The sequence below is a fragment of the Rutilus rutilus genome (assembly GCF_951802725.1).
Source record: "Rutilus rutilus genome assembly, chromosome: 8".
In the NCBI taxonomy this organism is placed as follows: Eukaryota; Metazoa; Chordata; class Actinopteri; order Cypriniformes; family Leuciscidae; genus Rutilus; species Rutilus rutilus.
The window spans coordinates 21,891,344-21,909,863 of record NC_140222.1 but is presented as its reverse complement, the minus strand read 5'-3'; the positions used below and the strand labels follow the sequence as shown (position 1 = coordinate 21,909,863).

The following is an 18,520-nucleotide window of genomic DNA, read 5'->3' as shown; positions in this document are numbered from 1 at the left end:
TTAACTGAAGACTCGTTATTGTTGTTAGATATTTACACTGAACAAAATGATAAATTCAGTTCACGGGCAACAGCTCTGGTGGACATTCCTGCAGTCAGCATGCCAATTGCACGCTCCCTCAAAACTTGCGACATCTGTGGCATTGTGCTGTGTGATAAAACTGCACATTTTAGAGTGGCCTTTTATTGTGGCCAGCCTAAGGCACACCTGTGCAATAATCATGCTGTCTAATCAGCATCTTGATATGCCACACCTGTGAGGTGGATGGATTATCTCGGCAAAGATAATAGTGCTCACTAACACAGATTTAGACAGATTTGTGAACAGTATTTGAGAGAAATAGGCCTTTTGTGTATATAGAAAAAGTCTTTTGAGTTCAGCTCATGAAAAATGTGGGCAAAAACAAAAATGTTGCATTTATAATTTTGTTCAGTGTATATTCATTGCGTATTTGAAAGGCTTTGCATGCCAATTCGCAAAAAATCTGTGCAATGCTGTTGGTAAGATGTGTCTCACATAATATATTGAAAATAGTGCTTGAAATGTTCCCGGATGCTCTTCAAATATGCGTGCATGCAATCTTTTGAGGCCTAATTACCCACAATCTCTGTCAATTACATGTTTGTGGCGTTAATGTGTAATTCTATTATGTACCATCCTGATGTAAGTTTTGTAAACGGGTGTATTTGTGTGTTGAATCAGACGGCAGTATTAAGAAGAAGGTTCCCGGAGCGTCCGGCAGGTCCAGGGACAGGAGTCAGAGGGCCAGCTCGGATCCGCTGCTCAAAGAGGTCTACACGTGTCAGGATCAGGATGAGCCGGTGAGAGAACCAACATGCCAACATTTGCCCAACACATGACAGGAACATGCCCGTGTTTACTAAACCAGGAGAGTGACATCAGATGATTTGGGCAGGAATTTTTGGGCAGTTTTAAACTGTCACGCAATATATAAATATAAAAATATAAAACTTTTACTATATAATTTAATTGTATTATATATTCATATATAATATATTCATATACAATATATACATATACATACATACATACATACATACATAATTCATTCAAAATATTCATCAAAGAATTCAAGGTTCAGTAATATGTGAAAATAAATGTTTGTTACTTCAATTAACTATTACTATAATAAAGTAATAGATTACTCGTCTACCATGATAATGTCTTTGAATTATCTTCATTTGGTGGATTTTTTTTCAGCAATTTTTGATACACATGATATTATTTTTCATTAATTTTTATCTGTCGTGTCTCTCAGGACGAGGCCTCCTCACCCGGCTGCCACAAAATGTGGTCCAGCTGTAAATTTCCAGAATCCGAGGTGAGAGCACAAATCAATTTGGAATTGAGAAGATTATGTCTCTCTTTGTTTCCCATGAGATAAAAGGCACATATCGTTTCTCACACACCTCCCAGTACATATCTGAGATGGTAACCTTTGCATTCACCGCACCTAATTGGCAGTTAAAGCAGCAATACTTCACTTGGCATGAATGTGGCATTGTGTCTCATGAGAATAATGTTTCTGATTATTGAATCATCCTGCCAGTAATGTTGCCCTTGTTTTCCTGTTTTACCAGTTCTATGAGCGAGTGCTACTGCTGTCCCAGAGGCTCTACAGTTTACAGGTACAACACACTGATCAGTCTCACTCAGAACGCACACTGTAATCGTGACAGATACAATCTTAATCTTGTCAGCTTTCTCATGCTGTGGCCACATTTATTTGTGGGGTGTTCAGATGTTCACAACATCTGGGATATTAAAGTTAAACAGCTGCCTATCTTTCATTGTCGGTTCTTTATTTTTATTTTTATTTTTCGTTTGTTTATTTAGTTTGCTCTTTGTTCTTTGTTTGTTCGTTCATTCATTTGCTCATTTGTTCATTCAAAAAATTTTTTTATTCTTTGTTCCTTTGATTTCCATTTGTTCTCTTTCGATTTGTCGTTTTGATTATTTTGTTTATTTATTCCTCCTTTCATTCTGTTTTCTTCTATTCTTTAGTTTATTTATTTATATATACACACACAAACAATAGTTTATTCTTTCATTCGTTTTACTTTCTTTTGTTTGTTGTTTGTCTCTTTCTCTGTTTTTATTATTATTGTATTGTCTTTTTCTTCTTTAATTTATGCTGTTTTCTTTCTTTTTTGTTTGTTTGTCACTCTTGTTCTTTTGGTTTTTTTGTGTGTTTTGATGTTTGCTTTTGTTTGTTTAGTTTGGTCTGGATTTTTTTTTTTGAGTGTCTGATTTGATTTTTGTTTATTTTTACTCTTTTTGTTTGTTCAGTTTTTTTATTAATTTGCTGTTTTGATTTGTTCTTATGATAGTCCGTTCGTTCTTGTTCTTTCTTGGTCTTTAGTAAAAAAAATTGTATGTCTCTTCAATTTCGTTCTTTTCTTTGATTCTTTTGGTTTTGTTTGTTTGTTTCTGTTTTTTTTTTCATGCTTTAATTTGCTTTTCATGCTTTCACTTGTTCTTTTTAGGGGGGGGTAATCTTTTTTTCATTCGGTTGTCCCTTTAATTGCCTTCTTTCTTTCATTTTTCTTTCTTTCTTTCATTCTGTTTTCATTGCATTGAATTTACATTCTTACCAGACACTTTCTTACCAAAGCGCCTTCCAATACAGTGCACAAATCATGTTTGAGCAAATACAAGGACAGGCAGCTGAGAGAACACAACGCTTGCTTAACTAAGCCTTAGTTACCAGGAAGCTCTCAACAACTATCCAAACATCAAGTCTTTTCTGTCTCCTTCCCCCTCAGGCCATAGTTTCTCAGCAGGACAGCCACATCGAGCTCCAGCGGGCCTCTTTCCTCACCGCCGAGCGGGACCGTCCCGGAAGCCGGAACCGCGGCACCGACGTGCTCCTGGAGCAGGAGAAGCAGCGGAACCTGGAGAAGCACCGCGAGGAGCTCGCCAACTTCCAGCGGCTGCAGAGCCAGCATCGGCTGGAGCAAGCGCGCTGGGAACGGGAGCGGGATAAGCAGCGGCGGCAGGCGGAGGCAGACCAGCAGCGGCTGAAGGAGAAGGAGGACGAGTGTCGCCGGCTGGAGGCGCGTTTGGCCGAGGACAGGCAAGAACTGGAGAGGCAAAGACAGACGTACCAGCAAGACCTGGAGAGGCTGAGAGAGTCCACACGTGCGGTGGAGAAAGAGAGAGAACGTTTGGAGCAACAGAGGAAGCTGAAGAAGCACAACACGGTGCCGAATACTGCAGCTCTGTACGCACAGGAAGTTGGACAGGTGAGATTCCACCTGACTCGAGTCGTTTCCATACTTACTGTCTGTCTCCACAAGAATCTTGGTTCTCTTGGATGGCCACAAAATCTAAAACTACTTAACAATCTGAAGTTACTTTAGACAGGTTTCTAAATACCTCCTAATCATCATACCTGTTCGACTAGTTGACACAAAAATGTAAGTTTACACGCAAAATATTCAGGCTAAAACTAAAACTTAGCGTTCTCCAAAAAAAGTTCACCCTTGAATGAATAATTAAGCATCGAAACAATTGTTTTTATGTTTAGCATCGTGGTTAAATATTTTGCAGTTTTGAAATCTTTATTGTACGTGTTTCCAGAGAGTTTGGACCTGGGTTTATTTGCATATCTAGGCCTACTGTTCAGAAGTTTGGGGTCTGTAATGTTTTTTAAGTCTGTTAATCTCACCTGGCTGCATTTATTTGATCAAAAATACAATAAACAGTAATATTCTGAAATATTATTACAGTTTAAAATAACTGATTTCTATTGCAATATATTTTAAAATATAATTTATTCCTGTGATGCAATGCTGTCTTAAGTGTCACATGATCTTTCAGAAATCATTCCAATATGCTGATTTACTGCTCAAGAAACATTTATTACCAATATCAGTGGTGAAAACAGCTGTGCTGCTTCATATTTTTGTGGAAACCGTGATTTCTTTGATGAACAAAAAGTTCAAAAGGAGCAGCAATTATATGAAATGGGAATATTTTGTAACATTTTTAAATGGCTTCACTTCACTTTTGATTAATGTAATGCATTTTTGCTAGATAAAAGTATTAATTTCTTTCAAATAAATCTTACTGACCACAAACTTTTGAACTGCTAAAGCTAAAAAAAATCTTTACAGTTAAAGAATTTCAATGATATTCAATATTTATCTCTATTAATGGCTTGAATTATTTTTTAGTCAGAAATGATCACCATCAATTCAAACAAACTGCCATTGTTCTGCTAGTAAAATATCTTTTTAAATAAAAGTTTTTATGTACCAATATAACAATGCTCACTAATATAAATTTATATAAATATTTTTAGCAATACCTTATGAAACGATTGCTCAAGAAATCAAACTGAGCAACATTGAAGTTGAAGTCTAACTCGAATCTGTCATGAATATTTGATACATCGCCCAGCTATTCAGGGAAATGGGAGCTGGCATTATACATGAAATTAGCATGATGTCACCTCTCCGCTCTCTTTCAGTGCCATACGTTATTATAAAAACAAGGTGTAGGTGTGCCAGCTGAGAGCATCTGCCTTTCCCACGGTCTCCTTTCAGCTTCTCTGTACAGGACAATCCGTGAGAACAATGTGGCACTGTGTGGTTTTCATAGCAGTGGCTTTGCTGATCGACCTGCCACCCTGCCCTACCTGTTTGCTGATGAGCCTGCTAGATTACCCAAGAAGCTCTCTGGGAAAGAAAAAAAAGAAGCAGACACTCGGTCAAGCGTTGTTTGAACAGTCTCATCCGGCTCACAGAAAAGCCTCTGTACACAGCGTAGAACAAAAGCCACATATTGTGCGATTTCCCAGGTCTAAGTACTGAAACCATCCCATGCATTTTTGTTCAGCAGTTTGACTAACTCCATCTGTTTGTGGTCAAACTCAGGAATTCTTCGTGATTTCCTTCAGTCACGTTAAACTGATATGAGCGACACAGCCTGTCTTGTCCGGTTGCGTGTGCATACTTGATGACTAGCCTCTTTCATTTTGACAGATTCCTCAGAAATGAACGCTGGACAAGGCGTCTTTCAATCTCCGTTTAAACTGTGGCTGTGGAACCTCCAGAAACGGGGAACTTTCCTAATGGGCCGTAATGCTGTGACGTGAGCGGTTTTAATAGGCAGTGACCATACGAAATGCAATCCAGCCACGATCAATTACAATCAGTGTTAGTCATTTTATAACATTAAGGAGGAATGCGCATTTAAAGTTTATGGTCCGAAATCAAACGACCACAGCCGGTCGTGTGTTTGCACTGCTGGGTTACAGATGAGCGTGAATCAGTGCTTTAGTGGAGAAGAATGCACATTTCATAATTAACTAGTCATCGAGTTGTCAAAATGACTAGTCGGTCTTAAGGGAGCCCTGTATTATTTCCTTTATTTAGTCATGTATGCGGTTTCTTAAAAGGATACACTTCATGTGCTCACCCTCATGTTGTTTCAAACCTGTATGAGTTTCTTTCTTCTGCTGAACACGAAAGACATTTTGAAGAATGTTGGTAACTAGACAGTTGATGGTAGCCATTGACTTCCATAGTTATTTTTTTTTCTACTATGGAAGTCGGCTGTTGTCAGGACTGCCGCTCTGCTGTTCATTGTATGTTTCACACAGGCACGTCCGGTCATGCCTGGCCTTGTCAGATTCCCTGTGATCTCGGCTTATCTCAGGTTAGTTCTGCAATGAGTCCATAGTAACCGTCTGTCCGTGGTGCCAGGCTACAGACCTTGTTTAAACACATGCCATATAGTAGAGATTTATCACGACAAAGCTTATGCCTTTCGGTTCATTTAGATTGTTCTAGTTTCATATGAGCGCTTGTGAGTGTGAATCAGATTAAGCACATGGACAAAAAAATGTGGCTAGTCGTTTTTACGATTTCTGTACGATTTTATGGTTTCCTAATTGTGTCGTTCGTCTTTGTTTTGAGTTTCAACTGTTTCCGGGACTAGTTTTACTATCCGCTGTATTGTTTAATTATCCGTCTCAGTGTCGGCTGTCATGTCGGATACATTGGGGGTTGTTTGACCTGGATGAGACCTGTTCTTTTGTTACTGCCTTAGTCACTTCCTTTTGTTAAACCAGGGCTCAACTCTTAAGATAACGTCGAATTTTGGTCTTTCATGTGCTGCTTAGCTGTCTTATCTCTCTCTCTCGCTCGCTCATACAGTGCAGGTCAAAAGTTTGAAACAATTAAGAATTTTTAATGTTTTTTTAATGTCTCTTCTGCTCACCAAGGCTGCATTTATTTGGTTTAAAATACAGTAAAACAGTAATATTGTGAAACATTATTACAATATAAAAAAGCTGTTGTCTATTGTAATATATTTTAAAATGTGATTTATTCCATATAATTATAGTGTATCGCAGTTTCCACTAAAATATGAAGCAGCTCAACTGTTTTCAAAATTGTTAATAATGATAATTATAATGTTCCTTAAGCAGCAAATCATCATCATATTATAATGATTCTGAAAATACAGCTTTGCCATCACAGGAATAAATTATATTTTACAATATATTCCAATACAATTCACAATATTATAGTTTTTACTGTATTTTTAATGAATAAATAAATGCAACCTTGGTGAGTTTGTGACTACTTTCAAAAAGATTATTCCAGACTTTTGACCGGTAGTGTATTCACTCAATTTGGACGTCCAGCTTTTCAAAGGAGGCAACTTAAATATGTTTTGTTTGAGCATATTTTGCTTTTGTAAGATTTATATTCCACGTTCCTGTTTCCAAGGATTTGTCTTTGTGAGGCTTCATCGTGAAGTAAAAACACCCAATACAACCCTTCAGAAACAGGTATTTAGCACCGTGATTTAAGAGCCACGTTTCCAGCAGCGAGCCCTTCCGTCCAGCCCTTGCACAGCACAGTTGCTCCAAATGAATATTTGCTTGAAGTATCCAGGGAAGTCTTGAGTTGGGAAAACCGCAACGTATAATTACCTGCTAGCACCCTTTCATTAATACCCGCGCTGGAATGCAGCCAATCCTAATTGTTTATGTGATGTCAGTCAAGTCTTTGTGCCGAAAACCTTGCACATTTTTACGCTCTGGAAACCTTATATTTACTGAAGGCACCTTAAGGACTGGAAACAATAGAGCATCTGTGTTGGAATCCCAGCGTTTGGGAAAACTAACATGGTTCAAGATGATGTCGCCCTGGGCAAGTTGGAGAAGGTCAGGCTTTTCCAACCTCTAGATGATTGACAATTCCAGAGGAAAATGTTTGGATGTTCTCCTAAACAGCATTTTTGTCCCTTTTTTTGGGTGAAATTATGGAAATTGGAGGGTGGAATTGTGACTTTCTGAAGCATGACGAACAGATTCAGGAGGGCGGCACTAGTTTCCATCACATCTTAAGGTGTGAAGAAGATTGGCCATCTTCTCCGCACCTTCAAGTAGAACAGGACATGATTATTCAATCTTTTCCGAGTGTGTTGATAACGTCACGGATAATTATTTGAACTCCTTGCACACATTTTTAAGGTTTACTTCTAGGTACTTCCCAGGAATTGCATAATCACTGTTGGGCCCTTGAGCAAGTCTTGTTTACACCAGGTGGACAATCCGTCCTGTACACTATGTCCTTTGGATGAAAAGGACTCGGAGAGAGTCGCTCGCTTAACCGTTAGTGGCTGTTGTGCATTAATAATCTTCACCTCATGCTTAACTTAGACCTTTCATGTGGAGCTGTCTTCAATTTGTGTTACATTTTATGCCTGTGTTGACAGCGCATCAAACGTCTTTGTTCTGCACGCAAAGCAGCATGTGTTTTAAATTTAGCTTTGTCCTGTAAATCCCAAACTCTTCGTACTGGATTTCCTACATTGCACATTAGCTCGGTATTTCCTGTGCTTAAACATGGAAGTTGCTCTTCAGAAGCTGAGTTTAAATAAAGTCTCAACAAACTTTTTGGTCCATAATATTTACTTTACACTTTATTCATGTAGTAGATGCGTTCATTCAAAGTGACAAGTGAAGAATAGTTGAAGACAAGTGATTTATCTCAATTTCAGGCTGTATTGTTTGAAGTTCTGCAGTTCGTACAATTCTTGGTTATTCATGAAGCGACTTTGTTGTCCTACTGAATTCAGTGCAACAGATTATGAAAAAATGGCTTTCTGTACAATTTACAAAGATCTAAACAGACTGAACGATTATTGCGTAAATGCTCATTTCAATATAAATCGTTCCCCAAAAGTATGTTTGTTTTTAATTTGTCGTATTTGATTCTGTTGTTAGCAAACCCATTCTCATGTCATTTGTTTGTTACATTCATTGTAAAGCCATTTTTGGATAAATTGTTGCATTTAAATCAGCTTTTCATAAATTCATTCTTGTATAAATTGGAACATTCAATTCAATCAGTCATGAATCTGTTCTTGCGTAACTTGTTGCATTCAATTAAATTGTTCGTAATTACATTCTTCTATAATTTGTTGCGTTCAATATAATCGTTCATAAATCCATTCTTGCGTATATTGTTGCATTTCGTTTAATTTGTCGTAAATCTATCGTGTATATTGTTGCGTTCAACTCCATCGTTTGTAAATCCATTAGTGTAAAAAGTTGCATTGTTCAGCGATTTATGGTCTCATTCTTGCAAAAATTGTCACATTACGTACAAATTTCTACAAGTTAGTCCTGCTAGCGTTTCGCGATTCTCTATGATTGTAACTGAAGAGGTCTAACATTTTTGTGCATGCTCTCTTTATCTTTGCAAAATTGCCATAGTTTTGTCCTCATGCTAATGCATCGGATGAATTAAGATGTTAATCAACCCCTTACGTTTGCGTTTCACTTTTGTGTTTTAGCTTTCCGTTTCCTCCAGCTTCAACGGTGAGCTGCTGTTCAGCGGAGCAGGGGACCAGACGCTTCCTCAAAAGTCTCTCTTGCGGTCCTCTCTCTCTGCGTCCCCCGCCGACTACCCCGAGCGTCCTAAAGTCCACTCGCGCCGAGAGAGCTCCTGCAACACGCTGCCGGCCAAGACCGAGGTTCCCATGCATCTCATCAGCACCACCAACCAGCTGCACAAGCAGGGCAGCGTCCAGCAGCAGATACCGACCAAACTCGCCGCCTTCAGCAAGGGCAAGGAGAAGAGCGGGAAGGGCAAGAGTTCGCACCACACCGAGAGTTTGGGTCAGTACCACACTGGTCTGTTCGAGACCAACTAATGACGTTCTTTCGGAGCCAATTTGCTGATTCCTAAATCCGTCTTCACTGTTTCACGGCTTTTGTTGGCATGAAGCGGATGCAGCTTTGAGAGGAACATTACAAATTTTGCATTGTGATGCCATTTTCAACACATTTTACTCCCAAATTGTCATTACCATGACTCATTCTCATTACCGTGTTGCAAAGAATTTTTTTTATTTTTATTATTTGAATACATTTAAATAAAATGTAATTGTAACTACTTTAATTTTTTTAATTTATGCTTTTTTTTAATAATGTAGTTTTATTAATGCAATTAGTTTTTTATTACAGTAATGAGAATTTCACTTTATTTATTTTTCATTATTTTTATTGTATTACGTTAATGAGAAAATGTTTGTTTGCTAATTTTCAATGCAAAATTTAAATCATACAAATAGGCTTTCTCCAAAAAATTTACATTTATTTTTTATAAAAAGGGAAAAAATTTGTGATTATTTTATTACAGGAATGAGAATTCTATTTTATTTATTGTTTTTGGTAACACTTTATTTTACAGTTTCCTTGATATACATATTACCTGTACTTATAGTGATAACAGTAAATTGTGCATAATTACATGCAACCAACCTAACCTTTGTTTTATTTATTTTTCCATTACGGTAATGAGAAATGGGGGAAAATGTTTAATTGTTTAAGGTAAAACAAAGGCAATTGTTTAAGGTAAAGCCTAAAATAGGGCTTTATTTTCTTTACAAATAATAGAATCTTTCCATTTTAAGATTAGTGCCAAACAGAGCAGTTCATTGTGGCATGAAGGTCGTTTGTCTCTTTTGTTGTCAAACATTGTCATAGATGATGTTTTTGGGTCAGTTCGCGACCACCTAACAATGTTCCTCGGGAGTGAATTTGCTGATTCCTAAATCCGTCTTCACTTTTTCACAGCTTCTGTTGACATGAAGCAGATGCTGCCCATCAAGCTGTCAGCGAGGGATTCGGATGGAGGTCACAAAGCACGCCGGCCCATCAGCCCCCACCAACCACAACATTCACACTCAGGTAAGACAAACAACCGCACCCGACATTCCCGGCTCAGCCTGAACGGGCCGTATCCCGCTGTGTAAACAGTTATTAGGCCCAGCTGACAGGCCTGTTGTCTGGTTTGCTCACCCTGCAGATTCCCTCATCCCTCCAGACGCTTATACAGACGCCCAGTCCAGCCTCGCGCCCGCCGCTCTCAAAACCCACAACCAGACCTCCCAGTACACTGTTAACGATGAAGCCGCCAAGGAGGACGTTATCTTTTTCTGAGCTCCGCACAGCATCCGATGGGATGTAAAGACTTTGCGTTGACGTTTCGGCCGGTCTTGATTCTTTACATAACGAACACATTTTACTCCCGTCTTAACTACTAACAAGTTTTATTGTAGCCTGTAAAAACATCAGGAAAAGTGTTTTAATTTGTGCGAAAAATGAAAAGAAGCTTGTCCAGAAAACCCAAAGACTTTGACGGACAGCTTCAAGTGAAGTTAACTAACGTGGAGAATTCTGTAGCATGCGCTCCGAACGCGCGATATGAAGGATAAATGGATGTTTTTGGTCGCGTATTGTTGTGGCGAGCTAATTTGCACAGCGTCAATGTCCCATTTCATTTCAAACACTGTATTTGGGACGGCAATTTTCTGGTCACTCTGGAAAGTCATTGCTTTATGGAAAAAGACAAATAGATTGAATGTTTTTAAATTTAAGTGACAGTTTGTTCACATTCTGGTTCATTCTGTCCAAGATATTGTATTTTTGACCGTACACTGTATACATTATTTTTATTTGATAATTAATATTCGATCCATTTCAGTGGTCGTTTTATTCACGTCGTCCGTCTTTTTAAAGATTTCTTCCAAACGATCATAAAAAAATAAGCAGCGAACGTGAAGAGAAACTAAGATTTTAACCAATATTCTGTTTTTAATTTTTATATTAGTGGGTCTTTAAAGAGAAGGGAGCAAATTATCTCAATATTTTGAGGTTACATTCAAATTAAAATAAGTTGAAAGGACACACGTTTCAGATAAGCCATATTTTAAGCTTTCCAAATAAACAAAAAGTTTAAATTTGTTAAAAAATAAGCAATTGAATTCACAAAAACTCAAGGAAGCCCCCCCCCCCCCCCCCACACATATAAAAAAAGAGGGAAAAATTAAGAAATGAGGATTATTACAATTTTAGTGTTGTAATTCATTACATTTTACCCTCAAATTGTCATTACCATAATGCAGAAACAATCTCATTCTCATTACCGTGATGTGATGATTTTAAAATTATTCAAATCATTTAAATAAAATAGATGTATAGTAAGTATACATTATTGTAGTATTTGCTTTGCTGTTTTTAATTTATGCTATTTTTAATAAAATGAGCAAAAAATTGTTGTCTGGTAAAATAGATTTTTGTTACTGCATTACAGTAATGAGAATTTGATTATTTATTTTTTGCATTACGTTAATGAGAACTTTGGGGGGAAAATGTGTTTAATTGCAGGTTTTCAATGCAAAATTTAAATTTAATTTTTCGTCAATCTATTTAAAAAATGTATTTATGTAAAATATGACCTGCTCCATTTAATATTAGTGCCAAACAGAGAATTTAGTAGTTTGCCCTTTTTGTAAAACATTGTGGTAGATGTATACATTTCTTCTCTTTTTTTAACAACTTGGTTTTCTTACCCATCCTAGTTAGTTCCACATTCAAGAAGATATATTTTTAACATCGTTTCCTGTAAACAGATTCACTTTTGGCGTTTCCTCCTCTCTTATGACCCACATTCATTTTATTCCACGTCTAATTTAAGTCCCTAAAGCTGTCAAGTATTTCTTCTGTTCTCAAGTTGACCACAGAAACGTGTGATGTAATACTTACTTTGGATTTCAGAGTAATGCCACCAAAGACTAGGACTTAAACCACTCCGTTTCATGAGCTGTGAGTATCAAGTCACTGAACGATCTCTGACGGTCGTTTCCTGCGACCATATGATTTGTATGTATATGTTGTACATAGTTTCCTTCTAACATAGATGAGATGTAGATATTATGCAAGGATGTCATGTGACCACTGGAATTACAGATGGTTATAGCGCTCAATCTGGGTGTAATTTTATTTCATTTTGTAGCACTTTTTTTCTTAAAAAAAATGAAGTCTCATTCAGCCTTAGTGCTTTTATTTTAGTTTAAAAACTACCCATAATGCATTGCTTTTGGATCACATTTCAGCTTATTTTTGATGTTATCGTTTATAAAACGGCTGTTCGTTTTGATGTTAATCCTACATGTTAGTTTCTAGGTCCAATGCTTTTCAGTGGTGCAAGTGAAGGGATATTCACACCGTAGCAGATCGGTTCTGACTGTCAATGAAGCATAAATTAATCGTGATGTTGATGATGTTTTAATGAAGTGAATGATACTGTTCGTCTCACCTCTTTAGCTGCAGCGCACTTTACTTCCCAATGATTTGTTCTCTTTGATTTCTTGTATTTCTACAAATGTGAGCCTAAAAAAAAAAAAATCCATCATGTCGCTCTAAATTGTCACTTGATCCGGCCGGCATGCGTTGTGACTGTAGCTTCTCGGTGTCTGTGATTGTACGACATTATTCCTTTGTGGTATCGTCAGATTATTTCAGATATGTCCCAAAAAAATATGATTTTTTTCTGTTTCCAGTTACACTAGCCACTTTTCAATTCCAGCTAACTTTAAGGGGACCTCAAGTGTTAATGTCTCTGATGTTTCTTGTCTTAAGGATTTAGCACGCAAGGCCATTGTGAATTTTTTTTCTTACCACACCATTTTACTCACTCTGCCGAAGAAAAATAGTAATACTTGTGAACACTTTAAACTGCTGCCTTTAGAGACATTGTAGTAATAAAATATGTGGAAAAAAAATCTGCTTCATGCTTTACTCTTATTCAAACCTCACTGTCTTTGTGTCTATGTAAAAAAAAAGATCTGGAATGATTGACCACATTGCTATAATTTGTGGAGCACAGCACACTTTGTAGAATACTGTATCCCATAATGCAATGTGCCCAACTTGACCTTTCACTTTCTGTGCGATCAATGAACGCTAAACAAAACATATGCAATGTCTAACATCTTTTGTTTTATGTGTGAAATTAATAACTTGAGCGCCACTAAATTGATTAAACATACAAACAATGTGGCATACTGCTCTTAGAAATGTTTATAAATGCATAGTTTTACCTTATTTTCCCAGAATAAAATTATCTAAAATTTGCTGCGACTTATAAAGCGTCTTGTATAATACAATGTCAAAACATGAACAAAGCGCACATATCTGGATTTGTGCCGAATGAGAAGTGAGAGAAGTTTGTTTTTAGCGCCGCTTTAAATGTATTAATTTAGGCTTGGCGTTTATGATCAATGTTTTTATGATGAATGCCTCTAATTAGTTAGTTTCATAATTATGGTTAAATCATTCCTGTCCTGGTTTGAATACTGATAAATCTATAGTGATGCGAACACAAATACATGTTTATAGTGTTAAATGTTTGTAGACATTTCGTTTTATTTACTGGTATTTTACATTATTTTAATTGTAATAACAAAATGTGACTTATACACGAAGATAGGAAAACTAAAAACAAGTGCATAATAGCCTATACAGTTAGTAGGCTATACTGTGTGTGTAGTACACAACTATTCCGTTTTGAACACAGGCTGCACGTGTTTTGCCCATGGTTTTGACTGGCCAATTTACAATTGAACTTGACCGCGAAGGAAACGCAAACGTAAGTATAACAGTGCTTATGTTATGTAGTGTCTTCCGTGCTGTGTACGGACAATCTGGTTTTATTTCCGTCACTCCACGCTCATGTGAGCGCGTGACCCCACTGGCCGCGGTCTGTTGATTCTGGCCCGGTTCTCACAGGAAAAGAGCCGGAGCCCAACTTAACAGGACCTGGTGGCCGTGTCTCTCAGGCCATGCTAATTGTAGAGCTGTGGCGGAACAAAGCTATTTTCAGGTGTTGTGGTTTTCCTTTTATCCAATCCGGATCTTACAGCCGCGTGTCCAGTTCCTGAGTAGTTCTTTACCAGATGATGTCTCGGTCTCTTGCTTTTGTAATGGTTTTCTGTCCGTCTGTGTCTTGTGCTTTGCTCATTTTTTTTATTATTATTTTTTTTTAGATGCTATGCTGCGAGACAAACCCTGTCTGGTTCAGGAGTGTTTATAGGCACGTCACTCGTTTTTTAATTGTAGTTATTTTGTGCAAAGACCTCTGTCCGCAAACGAAAACAAACCTCATGCTGTTGTTGATTTGTCGACTCCTCTCGGCTGTAAAAGTAGACAGAAATGCGCTTGAAACACTAAATAGTATACTTGTAGTGCTCAAGACAAATTACTAGGGAGTATTTAATAATATGTAATGTAGCCTAATATGCTAATTGTTTAGTATAAATTTGTTCCAGTTTGATTATATCACTGTATTTGTGCAATTCTGTAAGAATATGTTTACTTGTTTAATAGCACAGGTTGTGTTGGTTATGGTTATGGACCGAGTATGTAAATTCTTTCTTAGAATACCATTATTATTATAACTCTGCATATTTTTGCATCGTTATTGACATGTCATATGAACTACCAGTAAGTATCATGAACTCCCCCCCCCCCCCCCCCCCCCCCCCCCAGTTGCGTCCCAAATGACACACTATGCACTTATACCCTATATACTTGTGCACAATGTACTCAACCTTGTAGTGTATGAACCCCGGAATGCGATTTTTACCCCCAGGAATGCAAATTTTTACTCTAACGCTCAGTGTTGATGCTAGAACTGCTAATTTGGTAGACAAGCTGCTAGGCTAACACTTTTACCAGCATGATAGTGTCTAAAATCTCTCTCTCTCTCTCTCTCTCTCTCTCTCTCTCTCTCTCTCTCTCTCTCTCGCTCTCGCTCTCGCTCTCGCTCCCTATCTCTCTCTCTCTTTCTCTCTCACTCTCTCTCTTTATCTCTCTCTCTCTATCTCTCTCTCTCTCTCTCTCTCTCAGTTGCATAACAGCACTGCAAAGTCTAGACCAGTGATCATGTCCCATGCAGGCCATATAACTTCCTGTCCTGGCCTCATAAAAATGAATGCATTTTGTGTATTTTTCTCTGTGTCCATGGAAACTATTTTAATGACTATGACTTTATTGCTTTTTTTGGTAATACTTTTGTAGTGTTTAAAGACCACCTGTTGTAAAGTGACCGATATAAATGTACAAAGGGTGATGAATGAAGTTATTGTTCTTTGTTTATCATCATGAAAAGCGAAATATGGCCATGAAGATAAGGTTACTGCGAACTGATAGTATGCCACAACACACACTGTGTTTATTCATAAGTTTGTAGAGGTGTAATCCAATAAAGTGGCCTGCAAAGAATCTGCTGCCATAGTAAAATCTTTGTGTATTTAGTTACAGGCCAAAAGTTTATATATATATATATATATATATGTGTGTGTGTGTGTGTGTGTGTGTGTGTGTGTGTGTGTGTTGAAAAAAGAGAGTAAGATTCTTGCCAAGCTGAATGATCTATAAATGTCAGTGGCCTGTTAGCGTTAGCTGTTTATTTTCCGTCCAACCTGTTTGCTTTCATGAAGGGCTTTTACTGCTGCTTAGTTTGATAACTTATAAATCTGTCAATTGTTTGATTTGATTAAAAGGATAAAGGAGCGCAATATTATTTCCAGCAATTTATTGAAAAGTATGTGATTCAACATTGTGTCTAATATTCTCATTTGCAAATTAAAGGCTATTAAAAATGTAAGTGCTTTTCATTGGGTCTTGTTAATGAAGTATAAAAGTTCTGTTATATTTGTGTGCAAAAGTTTGCAAATTATTGGTAAACCAGTTGTTGCGTAAATTGCTATTGTGGAAAATTGATGCTATTACGAAAGACGTTATCTTTTGTAAAAACATTCTTACATAAACTATTAAGGCCCGTTCACACCTTCACAAAGCTTTTTCCAGTTAATGAACATAAAACATTGACAGCCAATCAGAATTAATTCTGCTTTAAAGAGCTCGAGCATTTAAAGCGGCTGACAATAAAACTGCACCACGTGCTTAGAATAAACAGAACATGACATGTTGTTGATATACATGTTGAGCGTATGACTAACTAGATTCAAACCTGCATCGCCCATATGAGCTCCAATTTTTGGGTAAAGGCCCATTCACACAACGTTAACCATGAAGATAACTATATTTGCGTCCACACCAACGGACGATATCATTCTGTTTATTCTAATTGCGTGCTTGTCTGTCACTTTAAATGCTCGAGCTCTTTAAAGCAGGGTGGATTCTGATTGGCTGTCAATGTTTTTATCGTTCATCGGCTGGATAAAATCGTTCTGAAAGTGACTCAAACGATATCGTTTCTCTGTGCCGTTATAGTTGTGGCGTGAACTCAGCTATTCTTTAATATTGAGAACGATTTTTACAACTATATCTTTAGCGTTATCTTTATAGGTATCGTCCTTGGTGCGAATGGGCCTTACATTTTTGGTAAAACCATTCTTAGGTAAATTGGCACCATAATGCAATGATTTATTTAAGAATAGTTTCACGAATAATTTACAAATAAATTATCAAATGAGGCCCAGTTCATGCAAGGCATATTAAAATATAAATTTAACAATCAGTGATGTTCAATCAGTATTTTTTCATAATTGAAAATAAAGTGATAAAAAATGAAAGGAGCTTGTTGACGTTATGCTTCCTTTTTTGGGCTTGATAGACACAGTAGAGAGTAGATTGGAAATTGTTGGGAAGAGGTAGTCGGAATTGGATTGTGACATTATGAAGAACTGATCGAACTTGATAATTCTGACCTTTTATTCTCTTTATTGACTTGGATTTCAAAATCACCATAACATATTTGGCTGATCAAAGAATTTTGCTTCAATTTCAACAAACGAGATATATATATATATATATATATATATATATGTATATAATGATTGGGCTTTTAACAGAAATACAATCCACATGACGTTAGATGTACATCATATGGTGCCACACACAAAAAGCCTAGGTACGTCCTTGCCCGCAGCTGCTTCATTAACCTTGTGATATACAGAGACTGACACCCCAACACCCTAGAGACGGGCGCAGACAGACGCCTCACTTCCTTTTGTTGTATTATTCATCCTGATGTCACTTTTCGAGTGCCTTTTCAGTTCAAGTGGCCCGTAATTATCAACCTGGCCCATATCGGGATGGGCAGGCTGGAGAAGAGACCATCTGCCCCACCCCGTCTGAAGGACACAAAGGTCCAATTACGGCTCTGTCCCGTCCTAGAGATACGCTTCGCTCTCATTCCTTCTCGTTTTTTTCTTAATTCCAGGAAATTTCCCTGAATCCCACTCATCCCAAACAAACAAGGGGCATTATGGTGACGAGGAACTATTTCAAGCATCCAAACACGTGAAGCGTCCGTGGAATGCTTGTGAATAAGTTCTGTGGCATGTCTAGCCGCTATCTTTGTCACCATTCGGGGTAAAGAATCCACTTCCCACATTGGAAGACAATTAAATTTGTGCAAACTATTGCAAACATCGACATTCTTCTTCGCTGAGCTTAGAGGAACAATTTTCTTTGTTCACCTACTGCGAGTCGAGAAATGTTTTGAATTTGCAGCTACGCCTCGACCTGAGGCCATGGACCAGAGCATCAAAGCTCGGCATCGAATAATAACATTCAGTGTTAATCAGAGCGCCGCTAGATCTGTCAGCGAAGCTTCTGTCCAGGCCGCCGCCCCCCCAGCCGCCCCCCTACTGTTCGGTGTAATTACTCCATTGTGTAAACAGTGATTACTGTCCCCCCCCCCCCCCCCACCACCTTCCCCTAAACGCTGTTCCTCTCCACTGCCCGTTTCTGTCGGTACGCTCTCAGAAGTCTCTCGTCTCAATTTTAGAGACTCAGATTTCTGTGCACAATTGTTTTCCCAAATAAGCGGCTTCTTTTATGGCGTCTAGACAAAGAGATGTTCTGGCCAGGCGGGTGGAGGCGCCCAGCTCTTTGTGTTGAATGCCGAGTGATGTGCGTTTTACTGAGGGAAGATTTATGTGCTCCAGGAGAACCTGCGACGCATGTTAAAGCGTGTCAGTTATGCTTCCTGTCCCTGGTTCTCATCGTACATTAACTTTAGCAAGAACACATTTAAGAAAAATTCTGGGTTACTTACAATGTTTGTGGTCACAGAGATACAGATAAGATGAAGTGTTTTACTTTGCAATGAAGACTGTTCTTATCTATCTATCTGTCTATCTATCTGTATATCGG

At 37.9% G+C, this 18,520-nt stretch overlaps 1 protein-coding gene across 2 annotated transcripts in view; it reads left to right on the top strand.

Annotated features, from left to right (window-relative positions):
• Positions 1–11,361, top strand: part of arhgef18b (rho/rac guanine nucleotide exchange factor (GEF) 18b) — a 41,417-nt gene extending 30,056 nt beyond the window's left edge. For both annotated transcript variants that reach the window (XM_084416612.1, XM_084416611.1), the window contains 7 exons: positions 703–821; positions 1,280–1,342; positions 1,602–1,649; positions 2,787–3,266; positions 8,842–9,166; positions 10,127–10,240; positions 10,359–11,361. In XM_084416612.1, coding sequence (XP_084272738.1) covers positions 703–821; positions 1,280–1,342; positions 1,602–1,649; positions 2,787–3,266; positions 8,842–9,166; positions 10,127–10,240; positions 10,359–10,492 — 1,283 coding nt within the window. In that variant the 3' untranslated portion in view covers positions 10,493–11,361. The remainder of the gene's footprint in view (positions 1–702; positions 822–1,279; positions 1,343–1,601; positions 1,650–2,786; positions 3,267–8,841; positions 9,167–10,126; positions 10,241–10,358) is intronic.
• Positions 11,362–18,520: the final 7,159 nt, after the last annotated feature.